We start from the raw sequence: 18,753 nt of genomic DNA, 5'->3' as shown, positions 1-18,753 counted from the left end.
ACACACAATTCTATGCAACAAGAGTGTTTTTTTTCCCATTTTGTTCCTGCAAGGACTGGGGGTCACATTCACTAAATTTGTATTGTGACAACACACTTTTTTTATTACTCGGCAATTAAACACGATTCTCAGTTAAGATCAATGTTAACTCTTAGTGAAATCGGCCACTGGTACAGTTTTTGTCCAAATGCATCGATGCATATTTCATAGATAATTTTCTCTTGTCACAAATCATCATGTGGAATATTTTTGTGGCTGGTAACCTTATTCTGGTAAGCATTATTTGTTTGTGCTTAGCTGCTTAGCTGCTTTTTGTGCTTAAGCATCTCTATGAAATTGGGACCTGATGATGGCAACAACCCCCAAGAATTTGCCCCTATTCCTCCAGCGATTTATGAACATCTTTGATTTGAGTACTTACCACCTGGTTTATAGGGGAGTCCTCTGCTGCTCTCTTGGAAGGCATTCTTGTCTTAGGACCACCATCGTCTTTCACTAAAACAAAATATTCAAAAATTCCAATTATTAATCATAAATAACCCCCAAATCAGGTTTTTTGTTTGTTTTGGTTTTGGTTTCTTTTTAATTGCATTTGTTAAATATCTTTAACAGGAAAATCCCACCCGAGTAACATGCCTGTGATATTTTTTCACAGGACTCGGGAAAGTACTGAGTATACAGTGCTAACACACATCGGTGTATGGGTAAAAAAAAACTAAATTAATATTCTTTATCCCCGATGCAAATTTAACATCTATAAGAAAATCCTGATTAAAAAAAATAAAGTCCTGTACTATAAGGGAAAATCCTATCTTTTGGGAAAATCCTGTTTTAATAGGGAAAATCATGCTTTTTCCCTGTATCCACTTATCCAAACTCCTTATCTTAATGCCTTTACTAATTTGGAATGATGGAGTTTCATCCAAAACTACTTATCTTTTTGCCTTTATTAATTTAGAGTGTGGGAGTTTCTTTCAAACTCTTTATCTTTTTGGCTTTATTAATTTGGAGTGTGTGAGTTTCTTCCAAGCTTCTTCCTGGGCCCAATTTCATGAAGTTGTTTAGCAGAAAATACTTCTTGACAAATTTCTTTGCTAAACAAAAAAGCAAATATTAAGTGGGGCCCTGTCACAACAGTGTAAACTTAATGAAATTTTGGCTGGTAAACTATTTCTGCAAGCAATACTTCTCTGGGCTTAGCAAGTTTTTGTGCGTACCGGCACATGAAATTGTCCCCTGATCTTTTAGACTTTATCAATGTAGAATTTCTTGCAAGCTTGACGAACCTGGTTTCTTATCTTTGAAGTAGTTGTAGTACTGTGAGACGTAGGTCATGACACTGAGTTTATCTGGAACAGTCATGACTGCCATATCATCAGGGTCCAGTAAAGCAGGAATACCAAGCTCCTGCTCGGCAACATCAAATGCCTACAATCAATCCAGAAAAAGAAAAAAAAAGTAATATTGAAACTGGTTGTTAAAGGTATCATACAGGATAGTTTAGGCTGACAAAATAGTCACCGACTACAGAGGCTCCTGTTCGGCAACATCAAATGTATACAATCAGTCAACAGAAAAAATAAATGTTGTTAGTTGAAGGATGGGTTGAGCTGACTAAGTAGTCACAGACAGTGTTACTGCCAATATTCAATATTTAACCCTTTCATTATTTTGGTGAATTTCCCCGTATGGACAGTGTGTTTATTTTGAATTGTTTACTTATTTCTTTTTTGCAAATGGTGACCCCCCCAAAAACAAGTCACAATAGCACCCTCAAGAGTCCTCTTCCCCAAAACTGTGTGGCCATGCAATTCAATTCCTTTTCGTTTAACAACTTCTTTTCTGAAGGGATTCAAAAGGACAGTTGAGGGCCTTCATCAAATACAAACAATAAATTGAAAAATATATTAAATAATCTCTCAGCCTATTATTAAGTAATACATGTAGGCCTACAGTGTGGCATAGTATAAGTAAACAGTTTTTTATTACATATCCGATCATATTTTATCATTGAGAGCTTTTAATACACTGACAATAATATGCGCTTAGCGTATAAGGTGCGTGGGTGTGTGCACTGAACCGCACATATCACATCTGCACACATCCATGGACTGTACAGTTATGTTAATGGTGGAGAGCTAAAAGCTTATGTTTTTGTAATTCTTGTAGACGAACCTGTCACATTGTTTACAAAAAGGGTGACCTTGAACACACATGCAAATATAAACAAAAAGAGTTCCCACATTCAAACAAGGGACCTATAACAAGAGGACATTAGGGTCCATGTTGGGTGAAAATCACAAGTTGGAGTGTGTGTACAAAACCAATGGGAGCTGTTGTCAAAAAGTTTTAAAAGCACTAACAAAAGTGGGACAATAGGGTGTTCCTGATTTTAAGGAGCTTACACACTTGTGTGTACAGACATGTATACGCCAGGGTATTCCTGGATACAAAATTGAAATATTAAATGTCTAAAAATTATTTGTGTTTCATATAAATTTGTATTGGTGTTTCCAACACAAAGATGGGTATTTTCATTTTTAATTTTTTTTTTCACAAATAGAATTTTTAAAGAATATTTGATTTCATAGAAACAAATAGTTGTCAATACACTGTACGTGCAAGACTTGAACAGTCTTGTTAATGTAAATCGTATTACTTATCGCATTAAGGTCTCACAAATGTCACTCCATGTACACTTAAAGTACACTTATTAAATTATGAATGTTCAAAGTAATTTTGCACTTTGCACAGCCGTGTGTGTGTGTGTGTGGTAGCACTTTGGCATGTCACTATTAAACCATTACCATGACATTGTGGAATATTTACATTGCAACACACAAAGTACACATTCAATCAAGTATAAATGATTGACTGTTTGTACTTCTTCACACATAAAATAAAGCCATATTATTGCAACTGAATGAGGAAACGTACAAAATTAAACAATGTATGAAAGTTTACTTAAATAAAATAATTTCCAAAAAGGACAATGTGGCATACACATTAAGCACTAGAGTTTATGCTTATCAAGTACAAACATAAATTCAGTGTTTAAATGTACATTGACATTTGAGAAGCATTAGAAAAATCAAGAAAGCACTGTTAAATTAAAACAGGCATTGCATTAAACGTGAGTGACAGGCATGACATTTGCTGATTGAAAAAGGACAAAGTAGTACAAGGGCTAGTCTACATATGTACAAATGGTAAAGGCTTGTATACTTTTCATGATATTTAATAACCATTTTGTTGAACTTTCTGTAGGCAAACAAATTGGAAATCAGACTAAAGTGAGACAAATATTAGGCCTACATGTATGCCCGACTGGATTAAGAACTTTCTCTTCACAATCCCCAATTTCTGTAGTCATCCTATCCTACACACAGTGCTGTCGTCTGTGCAAATATCCAGCCCAGTTCTGTAATAGGGCACATGGCAGAAACAAAATATTGTACATGGAAAGGTTCAATCTAAATCTTAGAGATTCTAAAATAGTGTATTGACCCCTCGCACTGACATCACATGCAGTTATGTCTGCCCAAGGTCTACCATTTTATAAGTCAAAGTGCATGTTAAGAGCTTGTAAACGTGCGCAAGACGCCTAAAGTGTGCATTACACGTACAACACTGCACAGGGAAACTGACCACAAAGTATTTAATGTTGTGAATTGTGATGACGTCAGGGGAATTGGGTCAAATTCTTCAGAACCTCTATTTTCCAGCTTGCAACCAAAAGATTTTGATCAGTCTCCAGTCACATCATGCTGAGGGCTTCCCATACACACAGCATCACATTTAATATATGTTTGTTTGAGTGTGGAAATGGGATCATAAGGGGGTCATGTGGGGATCACATGGCTTATCAGAGGGAGGCCGGGACAGACAGTTGAAAAAATCTTCATAAATCAGCAGGACCTTGTTATATTATTTCCAAAGTGCTACTTCATGTACCTACATGTATATAGAAATTGATAATTTATTTTCAAACCTAAAGCTCCTGTTCAGAAATATGCTGCCACAAAATATTGTTTTTATATATATTTCTAAACAACTACTTTTTTCATTTTCGTGGGTATTTGTAACATACTGCTATTTCTTTTAAGAATTTTTGATGACTATTTTGTAAACTGTACATTTCAGTTTTTAGTCGCTGTTTTGCAGTGTTTTTAGTTTTAAAACCATTGATAAAAATACATGTAACAGTAAAACAAAAACCAACCCAAAATGAGCACTTTAAAGGTATATGGTCATAAACTGGTTTTTTTATAAACATAATTCTGATGTATAGGTCAAAACTTGAATATCGATAAAAATCACTTGTGAGAAAACAGGAAAAAACTGTCACATTATTTTTGTCAAGAATGTAAAATATATCCACGTTTAGAGAGGTAACAGCGAGTACCACCGCATCTCTGGCTGCAGCATGATTCAGGATAGACACCACAGAAACTTCAAATTCCATGTGGCCTTAAGGCGACCTTTTGGTACGTCTCAACTATTTTGAAACACTTTAAAATATTTCTAATCAACGGGTCACTTCAGATGGCAAGTTTTGCAAGATGCTTATTTTTATAGGCTTTGAGATCAAAACTACATATTTTTTTTTTGGGGGGGGGTGTGAGTCAAATTACCAAAGTACGACCCTACAATGTACCTTTTTCACATTTCACACATGGCCTCCATTACCTGGGTCTTGGCCTACAATGCCCTTTCAAAAGTTTCCCACAGACATTGTTTCCCACATTTCCCAATGGAAGTGCCCTTTACAAAATGAAAATGGCATTGCCCTCTCAAAGGTGATATTCCAGGCCTGCTGCATATAATATAGTTGAGATCTCTCCATTGACACTCTGATGATAAACAAAATACTAATTCTTGCAATTATCAATATCTACATGGTTCAACTGGTTTAATCATGCTAATAAAGTCACTTCCTTATAAAGTTCACCAAGTACTGTAAGTTACGCTGCAATGGACATTATGTCAAATACAGTTTAAATTTGCAGTATTGTCTTTCAGGTTTTGGTTTCTACTTCCCACAACAGCTTGTTTACAACATGTAAAAAGGACAACCACACAAGCCACCAACATGTAACTGGTATATTTACATATGTACAAACATTATATTTGTGTGGGTTTTTCTTTGGTTAGCTATGACACTGATGTGCATTAATTAAGCTCTGTATACACAGCACTTTCCCAAAATTTATGAACAAAAAATCCACAAGCATATCACTCGGGTGGTATTTTAACCCACAACCTATGTCAGGCAAGTAGTTCCTGTTGAACTTATTGAGTTACATAAAGAGTACAATAATTGTTCAAATCCTGTGGTCAAGGTACATGTCAGAGTTCCATAAAGGCAGAACGAGGGGTCAGTGGGAGGGGAAATTGGCAAGATCCCGCTCAGAACCTTTGCCCCTTTCCCCCAACTGCACAATGTCTGGTCACATTCTCATCTACTTTTGTGAGAAAATAATAACAACTAGGCCTACTCAGGGCTTGATTTGTATACTTTTGTTTGGGGGGGGGGGGAGGGGGAGGCAAATTCACAAGACCACAGGGCTAGGTGGCAGTGGTGGCCATTGCTCTGAATGTCCTGGTCTTTGCCCCTTTGAAAGTTTTTCATCTACTCGGCCTCTTAGAGACAAAGAGTTAAGCTAACTTATTATAGCGCAGAATGTTAAATGTACCTCTGGAATTTGTTTTAAGTTATCAGAAGTAAATGTATGAACTGTTCTTTATTTGTATTTGAACGAGCACTATTTTTATCTGGAGTGATATTCAAAACATTTGTATTGTTTTGAATACCGACCCGTAATTCATATTCTGGCTTGTGCATGGGAAGTACCCTGTGCGTGTAAATAAAAGTGGCTATTGAAGCTTCTAAGCCTTAAAAAAAGTAGATGCAACTATTTCATTTAGATGATTCACATGGACAAATGTATCAACTAAAAACACTTTCACTTTATGCAAGCCAAACAAAATGGCTGCAAGGCTAAAGGGTTTGTAAAAACTGTTTATGACCAGTTATTTCAATAAGTCATATTTAATGATGCTTAACGGCAAAATATATATATGGACATAAAAATATAAATAAAATGGATGGTCTTTGTCCTAGTAGGGTCCTGACATTTCAAGTAAAATTCTTTGACCATTTCTAATATGAGTTTCGAGGCATTGAATGGTGAGGTATCTAAATGTATGTATTGCGGTAACACGTAGCTGCATTAACTGGCTGTGTAGATTTGTTCTTTGAGAACTTGCTTGCAATTAATATTGCTGCGAAATAGATCTCAGAATTCAGTAGACTACTTAGTTCTGATTACAGTCCTGCTAAGTAGTAGTTAATAATCAAGAAAGTTTGTTTTTAAACTGTAAATAGTCTCTCACAACTAAATAGTCCCCCGAATTCCGAATACTACCCCAAGGCAGTAGAAAAAATAGCAAAACAAGAACAAATCCACACAGTAAGGTAAATATGCAGGTATGGGTTACACATATATACATAGAAACTAAATTTAAAGTGCCAGCATCCTTCTTTTTTTAAAAGGCAAGTTGAAATTAAATTGTTGCTCATTCATGCAATCGTTTTTTACAGGGAAAGTGTCACTGCTATTTTAAGAGAAAACGAGACTGGCCTAAATGTCCTTCAAAACACAAGACTCTCTTGAATAAACAACTGAGTATAAATCAATTGTTAAACTGACTTATCATTGAAGTTAAGGAAGTAAACAAAAAAGAAACAATCTAAAATAAATGTAGGATTTTTTTGTCAGTACTCCGCTTAACGGACAAATAGAAATGTTGGCTCAGTAACCTAATGTAATAGAAAACCGAATGATGTAAAAAAAAAAAAAAAAGGATAAAGGTTTATGGAAAAGAAAAAAAATACAAATACAAATTGAGCGAGGGAACAAAACAGCAAGCAAGGCAAAGTTGACTCACTGTATCTCTGGACAATGGACATGAATTTTTTTAACCGTTTGATTGTTTTTCCTTCAGAAAATATAGATCATACAATAAAGCTTATCTAAAGTCTGGAGTGTCCACGCAGGAAGAACAATCCCTAATAGGAATAAACAATCTGAGACACATAACTGACAGTAACGCTTATCAAATTCAAACTTTGGGTCATAAAAACTGATAACTTTTTTGCACAACCACATTCCTTCAAAATGAAACAATTCTCAAAAATGCTTAAAACTCGTGCTATCGAAAGCTGCTGAAACTTTTAACCACAGGTTTTTATTGCTGTTAATTTTAAGAGTGATTACCAATCGTATACCTTTCCTTTAAGTGACATACAATACAACAGGATGCATGGTACATAATGTACATGTACCTCTTCCGTATCAACACACAACCGCCAGCTGTTTACAATCTATGTATAAATTTGCCTGATCATCATGCTTTCTGTGCCCAATTTAAAACTTAAATTTGCATCGGGGATAAAGAATATTAATTTTGGTTTTTACCCATACACCGATGTGTGTTAGCACTGTATACTCAGTACTTTCCCGAGTCCTGTGAAAAAATATCACAGGCATGTTACTCGGGTGGGATTTGAAATAGGATTCGAACTGCCTCTAGCTGCCGGGCAACCTCGGTAGTCTAGTTGGTAAGACACTGCTCTAGAATTGCAAGGGTCGTGGGTTCGAATCCCACCCGAGTAACATGCCTGTGATATTTTTTCACAGGACTCGGAGAAAGTACCGAGTATACAGTGCTAACACACATCAGTGTATGGGTACAAAACCAAAATTAATAAAATTTAAAACTTCTGCTTTAAGCACAACAACCTTTCTCAAGCAGAGGAAAAAGGTTACCGGCCTAAATGCCACTTGTCCTGTGTTCTGATTATAGCTGGTTCCCGGTCTATCTTCCCTGAGAGGGGATTATTAGTACAGCAATATTTTCCTGCTTGATTTATTTTTTGAAAAGCTATTTTTACAGATTCCAGAATGGAACTTACCAATGCATTATTCTGTCGCACATTCTCCTTCGACAAGGAATTGAAATCTCTGAAAGAAAACAAACAATGTATGAGAAGGTTATACAGGTTGAAAAATACATGTACGTACAAAATATATACAACTACAAGTTTCAGGATTTGTTGTTTTGTTTCTACAAGTTAACGCTGGAAAGCGCCCCCTATATAATTTTTTTGAGTGTGGCTGGGTGATTGCAGTCACTATGGGGTTTGCGCATATAATAATTGAGTTCAGAAATATGACAAATTTGTTTTTTTATGCCTTTTCTAACTTCCTATGGATGCTATAAGAATCCTGAGGAGATGTGGATGGTATTTATTTAATTTTGGAATATTGTTATTATTCTTCTTATTATTTTTTTACCATACAAAAACTGTATAGTGACAGCAATCACCAAGACATGCACTTATGGACTAACTAGCTTTATTTTCCTAACCCCAGGCTAAATTGGGCGCCAAAGTCTGCGATTCCACTTTGAGGTGTTGACAGATGCCCCAGTACAGGATAAACTGAACTAGCAGGTCCAGTGGATTTTTTTCTCCAGATGTGGCAGATGAAAAACCAATTGGACTTGTTTGAGGGTTAAAATGCTGCATTGATGTTTCTGAGTTTTTGTTTATGACCACAAAGTCCAAAATTATAAAAACATTAATATTTGCGCTTACTGTGAAACTGTACAAGTTGCGCTGCATGCACTTCCCTCTACAGGGTTTATGAAGTACATACCTGTACATGTAGACTTTATCGCAAATACTAGATTGCGCGAATTAGGCAAGGAATGAGGTGCATGCTGGTCTTGCCAAGTTTGATAGCGAGCTAGACCAGCATGCACCTCAACAGTTAGCGCTTGCGCAATGGGTATTTGCGAAAAGGTTAGGTCTACATGTATCATGTACATCAGTTATTTTCTTCAAGCAAACTTGAACCCTAGATTCAACCCATAGCAACAAGAGGTGTGATAGTATCCAAATATTGACTGCTTTGAGTGCTATGGTTAAAACTATGACTCCCGAGGTGATCCCTGGAGCGTTCTATTTTCCCGAGGCGAAGCCGAGGGAAAATAGAACGCTCCGGGGATCACCTCGGAAGTCATAGTTTTCAACCACTGCACAAGTAAAAGCAGTCAATATTTGTTTTATAACACCCCAAACATTTCTAAATACTGTACTATTATTATTAAGTTACAGACCTGTATGCTACAATCCACGGACGACGCGAATACAGATTGCAAACACTTTTACTTACTGTGTTGCATGTAGTGTCGTGCAATCCGAAATGGTTACAGACTATTAATTTATCATCCTCGTACACGCAACGGACGTCTGGGTACTGCACGCCGTGTGCTAGTCTGTCGGACTAGGGCACGGCGCCGTGTGCTAGTCTTTGGACTAGCGCATGGCAAACCGACGCACTATCACACGGCCGTCGTCTAGCGAAACTAAGACATGTCATGTGACGCGCTCTAAACCAATGAGCAGGCAGAATACTTGCAAGGGGTGTTATAATAACCTATATTGCATCAACAATATCACACCCTGCGACGTTTTAACCTACACGCAAAACATACAGGTGTACCCATACGGCATATTGTGTGAAGTTACGCATCAAGTTTTCTAAAGATAAATTTGTTGTCACATGTGCGCTTGTGGTATATGGCAAATACAGTACGTCTGCAACCTATATCCAACCTCGTCTTCAGCGTTGTTTTATATGGGACGCAGAAGCACTACTTTTCTGTATTCCACTCGGGCTTTTGTGATAATTAATAAAGCATGGGGGTAAGGTTCCAGGAATGTATAACAACTGGCCCATAAGATAGTACACGAATATTAAATACCAAGGCTTAAAAAAATCACGCTTGGTACATACAGACACCAGAGCTATTTAAAAATTTGTACCATATCGTTTTTATATTATAAGGGGCAACAGCTGATTAACTTGTAGTCAACAGCTGACGTGGATGGCTTTGAGCTTTCAACCGGTCAGACCATGGAGGAATTCCTCCATGGTCAGACGAACATCCTGGGCCCAATTTCATAGAGCTGGTTAAGCACAAATATACACTTAACAAAACAAAATTATGCTAACCACAATAAGGTTACCAGCCAAAATACCATATGTAACATATTCAATTTGTGACTGGTATCCTGCTCGATCACTATTGCTAAGCAGAGTTTTTTAAGCAGGATTTTGAAATTGGGCCCAGGGCCTGACCTGATCAAGACAAGATTTCTTGTGACAGCTCAAAAGATTGAGAGAGTGATAAAGTATAGAATGAGTTAAAGCCATTGGACCCTTTCGGTAAACAGTATTGTCCAAGGCCTACACTTCGTGTATCACAACTTCTATATCAAATAACAAATCTGTGAAAAATTGGGCTTAATCAGTCGTCGGAGTCAGGAGAAAATAACGGGAAAACCCACCCTTGTATCCGCACGTTTCGCCGTGTCATGACATGTGTTTAAAATAAATCTGTACTTCACGTTAACGAGAATTGATATTGTTTTACTGTTTTCTCAAAAAGTAAAGCATTTCATGGAATAATATTTCAAGAGAAGTATTTCACCACTACCTTCTGTAAACCCTGTAAGTTATTTGTAAATCTGTGAACTTTTCTTTTTTTTCTGTACCGAAAGGATCCAATGGCTTTAAAGAGAGATGACGGCAACTGGACGGTTTACATTCATGTAGTCTGAGTGAGGTAGTCTATGACTAAGTATCAAATGTGGAAATGATGAATTAAGACAGTAATGTCATCTCCACGAGTCCACTTCAACTGGAGGTTGGGACGAGGAACGAATTCTCGGAGTTTATAAATTATCCTGTCAGCTAAAAATAGATGCATTGTTTTCAACAGTTGAAAATTAGTTTTCTTTTTACTTTATTTTCAAAAGTTAAAATAAACAATTGCAGAAGTTGTTAAGAGAGTAATGTGATCTCCATTACAACTGGGTGTTTTAATAAAGTATCCTGTGACACTTGTGTGAGCTGAAAATAAATGCATTGTTATCATAAACAAGATTGACAATTTATTTTTTCCTTTTAATTTAAAAAAAAATGCACAAACTGTTAAAGGTCCCACAATTCGTCCCTAGCAGAATCTGTCACAAAGTTTTATTTCATTTCACTTCATTTATTAACTCTGGTTTTGAAGGCAAGGACTCTAAAAAAAAACCTGAACTTAATCACTATGCTAGCCAAGAACCCCCTGGAGAGATGGGATGTCAAAGAAGGAAGTTTCAGTTTTAGATGCAGGAGAAAACCCCAGATAATTAATTATTCCAGGGAAAACCCGTGCAATTAGGTAGGAACTGAAACCCAATCCACATAATGCCCCTCCCCCCAGGCTGTATTCACATTCACTTCAGCATTGTCACAATTCGCAATGAACCTTATTCACTCCCAATCAGAACCCCCACCCCTCTTTATGACCAGTGCCCAATTTCATGAAGCCTGTAAGAAAAAAAAAAAAACTTGCTTAGCAAAGACAAATCTTCCTCAGCAGAAACAGTTGACCACCCAAAATTACATAAAGTTTACCACTAACAAATGGCAAAGACATTTTCTAAGCAGTATTTTCTGCTTAAACAGCTTTATGAAACTGGGCCCTGAGTAAGCTGTGCTTACCACATAATGCGCTTGTGGCCGTCACACACTTTGCAAGGGCGCCATAAGTGCAGCATTATAAGCTATGCAGAACCAAAACATTGGGCCAATGTGGGGCTAGTATGTATAGTTGTTACAAAAGGCTTTAAAGCACAAACAAATATTGAATTACTTAATTTACATTTTTGTTGCTAGAATTACCCAAAAGATATATTAACACCTGCAGATAAGTCAACATTCACTCCAAGTGGTCTGGCTGGCTAGTTCAGTGTTAAAAAGCATCCCTTTTTAATTTTGAAAAAGGTGTCCGACAGACTAGTAAAATGACATGAGCTACATGTAACTGGTCCTGTTGACTAGTCACTGATGCAGTGTTAAGGGCAAACCCCGATTATTTTTCTCCAAGGTGCTTGATTAGCCTATACTTTGAAACTCAACAGAATTAAAGCAATTATACACTTTCGGTACAGAAAGAGAAAAAAAAATTCATAGATTTACAAATAATTTACAGGGTTTACAGAAGGTAATGGTGAAAGACTTCTTTTGAAATATTGTTCCATGAAATGCTTTACTAATTGAGAAAATATTAAACAATATCAATTCTCGATAGCGAGATCTACGGATTTATTTTAAACACATGTCATGACACGGCAAAACACATGGAAACAAGAGTGGGTATTCCCGTTATTTTCTCCCGACTCCGATGACTGATTGAGCCTAAATTTTCACAGGTTAGTTATTTTATGTATAAGTTGTGATACACGAAGTGTGGGACTTGGACAATACTGTTTACCGAAAGTGTATAATGGCTTTAAAAGATAGATTTATCAACATTTTAACATTTCTTTTTTTACTGACTTGAAAAACATCAAACTTTTCTAGTCATGAGTCTTCTAGTCTGAGGCTAAAATAACCAGTCTAAAATTAGAGCCCTAAATGTACAAACAATGCATTCAACTCAAAAATCGTTACATGTAAAGTACACCCACTACATCTAAAAAAAAGTTACCTTTTTTAACACACAAACAACAAGACAAAACAAAACTTACATAACGAAGGTCTTCCCCATTATGTCCAGCGGTAGAGGAACTTGTACAGCAAAGATAACGAGCCAACAACCTCAGTACACAAGTTTATTCAGGAATAAGATGCAAAATAGTGGGAGACAATTCCTACATTGACATCATTCGTATATGATGGTTTGCCGACTTACCCAAGGAATTCCTTCATGAACTAACTCAAAATCACCAACGCCCTAAAGTCACTGACCGGAGTGACCGAAATTATGACAAGTGTCAAACTGTTGATTAAAGAAAACCTAGATGGATGGCTGCCTTTGCATTGGGGAAGAAAAGCCGATCTGGTGTCATACTTCCTAGCGGCAAACTTCAGAAACGACCACCAATCCTCAGAAGATCACCCACTGTTCCCCAACTCTAATTACCGAAGCAAACTGTCACACTACACCTGAAACTGGCATTACTCTGGCCCACCAGTGCTGTTGTTGAAGAAACCATTCCTCAGGAATGTCTTTGATCTGCCAAGAGTTTCTACACAGGTCAGGTCTCAGATGATGTCAGACAACCTCACAAGTTTCGTAAATCTGGGAGACAATTTCTTGAATCTCATATAATTGATGATACATACAAAAGCATTGACGATGATGAAGAAGCAAATGTTGGAGAAACTCTTAAAGTACACAACCGTCAGATAGACACGTGTACAGTTTGCTTGCAAATGGCACAAATTAGCACCGGCAGGGGACGACCAACCTGTACAAAGATAGAGCTGGCAACATTCCCATTAATGCAGTAATTAACAAATTGAGTACAGCCTGATTACTGATTATGTTCATTACCAATAACCAACAGCTGAGGGTTGTAGAATGAGTGCCGGTGTCTGCATCAGTGAAATGCAGAGAGCTGGAAGACTAGGTAAGGGGCGACCCACGATGAGCTAGGAGACTAAGTAGGGACGACCTTCGATGTCCTCAGACTAAACCAAGACTCGGACCTTCCAAGCTTTTAAGTTTGTCAAAATGTCCTCAAAATTTAGCACAAGGCTGAAATCTTGCCACCAGGGGGTTGTGAATCATCACTGTCCAATGACATCAGGGGACCATTTTTAACAGCTAGCGCTATTAAGGTAATTCTCTGCTAAGCAGATTAATAATATACCACCAGTCGAGGTGCATGTATTTCATTTGGAATATTAGCTGGTAGACAACAGAAGATTAGTAAGCGATTTAAGTTTTGCTAGAGTCTTATTTTGCAAAGTGGCTCCTGTTTGTCTGATGAGGAATGTCAACCGCCTTGAGAGATGTACGAGGGAGACAGTTGACATGAGCTGACTGCATGATGTCCAAGACACTTGCTTAGAAAGTCATGTGAGAGCATTACATAATTCAAGGCGGGAACCTAATCCTGTCACACAGGATATCATGTTCATTAACTTTATCCTATGGGTGATAAAACGCCATCTCTTCCAAACTCCTGATGTTTCTAGTCTGGGCTTATCATTTTAGGGGATTAACTAGTGAGCTCAAGATGGATTAACTAGTGAGCTCAAGATGTCTTTAAAACCAGGTCTTAAAATATTGAGACAACTACAAGACCTGGATGAATCGACAGCAGTGGCTTTATCTATAGTGTGGTTAGTCTTGGTGCAAGTCGTTGTTATTCACTATCAATCAACTATCGCGATCCCCGCTCCACTTCTCCTCACCGCGCACACTACCATCAAACATTAGCGAGCGCTGTTGCAAAAACTTCCAGATCGCCACACCACACCACAATCTTGCTGGTGGGATCGCGGCTTACAGAAACGCCCTCTATCGGTGGAACAGTCGTGACAAGTTTCTGCGTTAAGTGTATGGGGCCTATGGTATTACCATAGAGGTTTTACAAACTCAACAAGAACGTCTTGCAAGACTAGTATGCTTTGAGGGATGGTCATGGTGGTTCTGGTTGCCTCATGTGACTGATTCAAAGGATGCAGTGTTAAAACTGGGCTTTTCCCCTGTTTCTTGCCTTTAAGGAAAGACAAGTAACCAACTCAATGGTTTAGTTGGGTGAGTGTATGCTACCATGACTGGCGCTGTGCACCACAGGTGTTTTTAGGCCGAGGTAACCAATGTGAATACCCTTGTGGGAAGCAACAAGCACACCTGCCTCTTCACACATGGAAATGGATCGTAATGCCAAATGTTGCCTGCAATGGTCACATGCACCAGGGCGACACCAACCAAAAGGTAAGGATTGCTAAGGAGGTTAGTGGTGAAGGCCCAGTTTCTAGCATTTATTTTGCTGACAAAACATGTAAATTGTTGTCTGTGGTATTTTGAAGATAAGATCAGGGCCCGATTTCATAAAGCTGTTTTATGTATAAAATACTGCTTAAAAAATTGCTCTGCTTACCATCCAAGCAAGTTTTTGTGCCTACAAGCTTTATGAAATTGGGCCCTGGTTACCAGTCTTGTTAATTAATCCTTTTCTTGTGCATTTTTAATTGTGTTCTGTAGTTTTGATCATTTTAATGTAGGCCCCTTATTGGCACGATAATCTTAAATTATTATTATTTACTAAAATTATGTATAGTAATATTTCGAGGAGTCACATTGTCCGAATTTGTCTAAACAGTATCCAACTCTGGATAACAATTACTGGTGGTTGACATTGCAGTTACAAACTCATCACTTTCACTTGAAATTGAAGTTAAATCCACTTTTGAGATTACAGCAGATGCATTTATCTGCACTTAAGAGTTTCGGTACTTTTTGTACGACACAAAACACAAATGCCATGATTCACATTAAACTTACGAAGTTTAAAATTAATGATGGTAGAAAGCTTCCCTTAAAATAATACTTGCTGAGGTGCAGTAGTTTTTGAGAAGTGAGTGAAACAACTTCACAAGGACTCTCCTGAAACATTACGCAACTCTCCTGACATGCCTGAAATATTGCTCTGTAATTTTCACCTTTTTCTTAAAAACTTGGCCACTAGCAAAGCTGAAACTTCTACAGGCAAATTTTATTACATACATTCATGCACAATGAGTTGGGATTCATGTCATGGCCAAACCTTGATCTACAAAAGGTATCAGCACTCAAGTCATAAGTTATTAACAAATGTTTTATTTCAACAAAAATATACTCACATTAGATCTGGGCGGTAATGATGTAAAATGGCACAGAAAGCCAGCCCATCCTTCCATGATTTCTGCATATTGGCAACCTTGACGTCCCTGTAGCCTTCAGTGGTTCTCTGGGCCCACACCAACAGGGCTTTGGTCCCTGTCAGGGGCATCTTGAAGGTTAGGGTGGCACTTCACTGGCGTCTTCAGTCAGTAACGATCCTTTTGTATTTGGTGTCTTGCCTTAAGAATGCTTGCTGAGAGGTTAAAGGTATTATACAGAATGGGTGTGATCAACTATACATGAAAAAACAAACCTGTTAAAATGTTGGCTTAATTTTGGCCGTTGTGTGAGTCGCAAGAAAATAGTGAAAAACCAGGCACATTTTTCAGCATGTCAACACATTGTCCTTAATTTTGGTTTTAACAACCAAAATGCATTTTTGTTACCGTTTCAGATACATTTCTTTCTTAGAACAATGATGACAATGACTCCTTTTCAGAGGGAAATATTTCACAGAAAAAGCGGTTTTAGTATGAACTTCTTAATCAGTAGACCTAAGCCTTTAGACTACAATTAAACAATGAATTTGTTTGTCCTAAGTACAAATCCTGTATAATACCATTAAGTCTTTGATGAAAGTTTTATAAAAAGAGAAGTGGGTAGGCATTCTCACAATTGAACAAAGGTCACACAACGTTTCTCTTTGTTAAACTTGGTCCCCATAGGGGATTCTTTACCACAAGGAACAATATAACTACAATAGCAAGTTCACCAAACTGTGCCTGCTAAAGTGTGTGGCTCTTCATGCATAAAGAGTAAGCAAGCTCAGGAAGTATATTTCATAGAAAGTGCAACATTGTGGTTTCAATAACTAACTTTAGGTGTAGATTCCCTTGAGAGTTTCACAGCCTGGTTGTCTTTCATAACATATAACTGTTTAAAAAGAGCACATTCATTCTTCTTCATGAGAAAACTTGAGACAATGAAGTCTGTATCTGTATCTGTATTGATTGTTGAGCCAGCAAATAAAAATCTAAAGACACATCACACCAGCTTTGCGCATTGTGTGGATGGGATGGCTTAATTTTTGAAGTGCTTAGTGAGGGTGTCCTTGAAGATATATAATCTTAATGAGTTGCTAGTAATCCAACTAATGGGTAAGGCATTCCAGTCCTTGATGGTGGACGGAAAAAACCCGCTGCCGTAGATTTTGTATACAGTATTATTAGGCTAAATAAAAAATATATACCAGTTGATCGTCCCCGCCCGCATCCTTTTTGGGGGCCGCATCCTTTTTTTTTAATACTATTTACTATTTTTCGAATTTTGTATAATAAAATGAGAGGTCAAGAAAGGTGCGATGCGGCCTACTACATGTAGATCGACGAACTGCCGAGCCGTGGCCGAGTCAGACTAAACCATTCTGTGAGAGGGGTGTTACAAACCCGTGCGTGGGCGCTTTATGCATGAACGGCGGGTATTTGTAAACAAACAGCGCACGCACTGCCACAAGGGTTCGTAACACCCCTTTCACAATGGTTTAGTCAAACTCGGTCGTGGCTCAGTAGTTTGTCGATCTACATGTAGTAGACTGGTGCCCGATTTATAAAGCGTTGAGCATATTGAGAAGTCAAAAAACGTGCGATGCGGCAGCAAAAACAACAGTGAGTACCGAGCAGAAAATTGCATTTTTTGATGATGCTTTTAATTTCACTCAACAAAAAGGCAATGCAAGCATAATGAATGTATATTGAGTATGTGGGGAAAGTTTTGGTAGTGTTGTACAAAAGAAACTTCAGTTATTGCTGGCTAACGGTCGTAAAACTTTCACCTATCAACGCTGATTTGAAAAACGTATAGCGTGAAGGAGGCCCAAAATGTTAGACCCACGGGGGAGCCTTTATAGTTTCTAGAAGAACTTAGCAGCCATCTTGAAAAAAAAAATAGTAAATAGTAAATAGTAAGGCCCTCATCCTCCTCTTTTTTGAAAAACCCGGACGGTCAACTGGTATTTTTTATTTGGCCTTATGTGAAATAAAACTGAAAGTGAAAGTGCCTCTAATATTATTTTTTTTTATAGGCCTACAACAAGTACAAACACTACAGAAGAAAGGACTTCATCAATTATAGTTCACAACAGAACAGGATGACCATGTGTATCAAGTTTCAATTCCTGTGTTATTACAATTACATTCCATAAAGCTGTCTAACTCTAACTAAAATTGTTGCTTGGTATATGTAGGAGTGAATATGCTGAACTGGACCCAACTTCTTCATAGATTAGAACTGCTTGAAAAAGCACAACCAAAAATGGCTAGCACAGCAGATAAATTGTTATTTTGATTTGATAAATTTGTCATATAGTTTAGAATGAGAGACAATATGACAGTAAACACTACACCATGGAAGAATTCTTCCCAAGAAGTTCGATGTTTACACCGTCCCGGGCGGAAAATAACGAGCGAAAGTCTCGAGACTGAACTACGTACAAGTACAATGCAACGAAGGCCGGCCGACATGGCCGAGGATCGACACTCCTTCACTTTTCTTTTGGCTTGAACCATGTTAAACTTAAATGACCTCATATTTATTACAAACTCAAATTTTATCTTCAACACTTAAAAATTTATTAATTGTATTAAGATATTTGCACATTTATTACGACATTCCAAAGTTTTTACTTACCTTTTCTGACAACCTTACGTGAGACTGCCCTGTTATTAATATCACGAATGAGATGTCATGAGTGCAATACCAATTGGAAGAGTCCATTTTCTGTTGTAGGAGTGTTTGCGTTGTGGTGGTTCTTTTAACACAAAATTTATTGGAGATTAATCCAATCTTAAAATATTTTTAATATTAAGAAAACTTTCAATTTATTTTCAAAGGAAAATATTTCTGTGGAGTTGCTAACGAGTTATTTTAAAACAATCTTAAATCATAAAATAAACGCTGAACCCCCTTCAAAAAAAAGTTGCAACTGTTTGTGCTGTATCGTTTCCGGTTTTGAGA

The 18,753-nt window shown here is 37.5% G+C and overlaps 1 protein-coding gene across 5 annotated transcripts in view; it reads right to left on the bottom strand.

Annotated features, from left to right (window-relative positions):
* The window catches only part of LOC117292087 (MICAL-like protein 1), a 28,398-nt gene extending 9,707 nt beyond the window's left edge, over positions 1-18,691 (bottom strand). For 4 of the 5 annotated variants that reach the window (XM_033774004.1, XM_033774006.1, XM_033774007.1 and 1 more), the window contains exons 1-5: positions 18,427-18,691; positions 15,762-15,994; positions 7,979-8,027; positions 1,287-1,428; positions 422-495 (exon numbers count right to left, since the gene is read on the bottom strand). In XM_033774004.1, coding sequence (XP_033629895.1) covers positions 422-495; positions 1,287-1,428; positions 7,979-8,027; positions 15,762-15,910 — 414 coding nt within the window. In that variant the 5' untranslated portion in view covers positions 15,911-15,994; positions 18,427-18,691. Of the gene's footprint in view, positions 1-421; positions 496-1,286; positions 1,429-7,978; positions 8,028-15,761; positions 15,995-16,617; positions 16,671-18,426 lie in introns of those variants that run through there. The other variant, XM_033774005.1, reaches the window with a different exon arrangement.
* Positions 18,692-18,753: the final 62 nt, after the last annotated feature.

Source organism: Asterias rubens, chromosome 7 (assembly GCF_902459465.1).
Source record: "Asterias rubens chromosome 7, eAstRub1.3, whole genome shotgun sequence".
NCBI lineage: Eukaryota > Metazoa > Echinodermata > Asteroidea > Forcipulatida > Asteriidae > Asterias > Asterias rubens.
The sequence above is the reverse complement of the archived record's forward strand: the minus strand, read 5'-3'. Positions and strand labels throughout refer to the sequence as shown.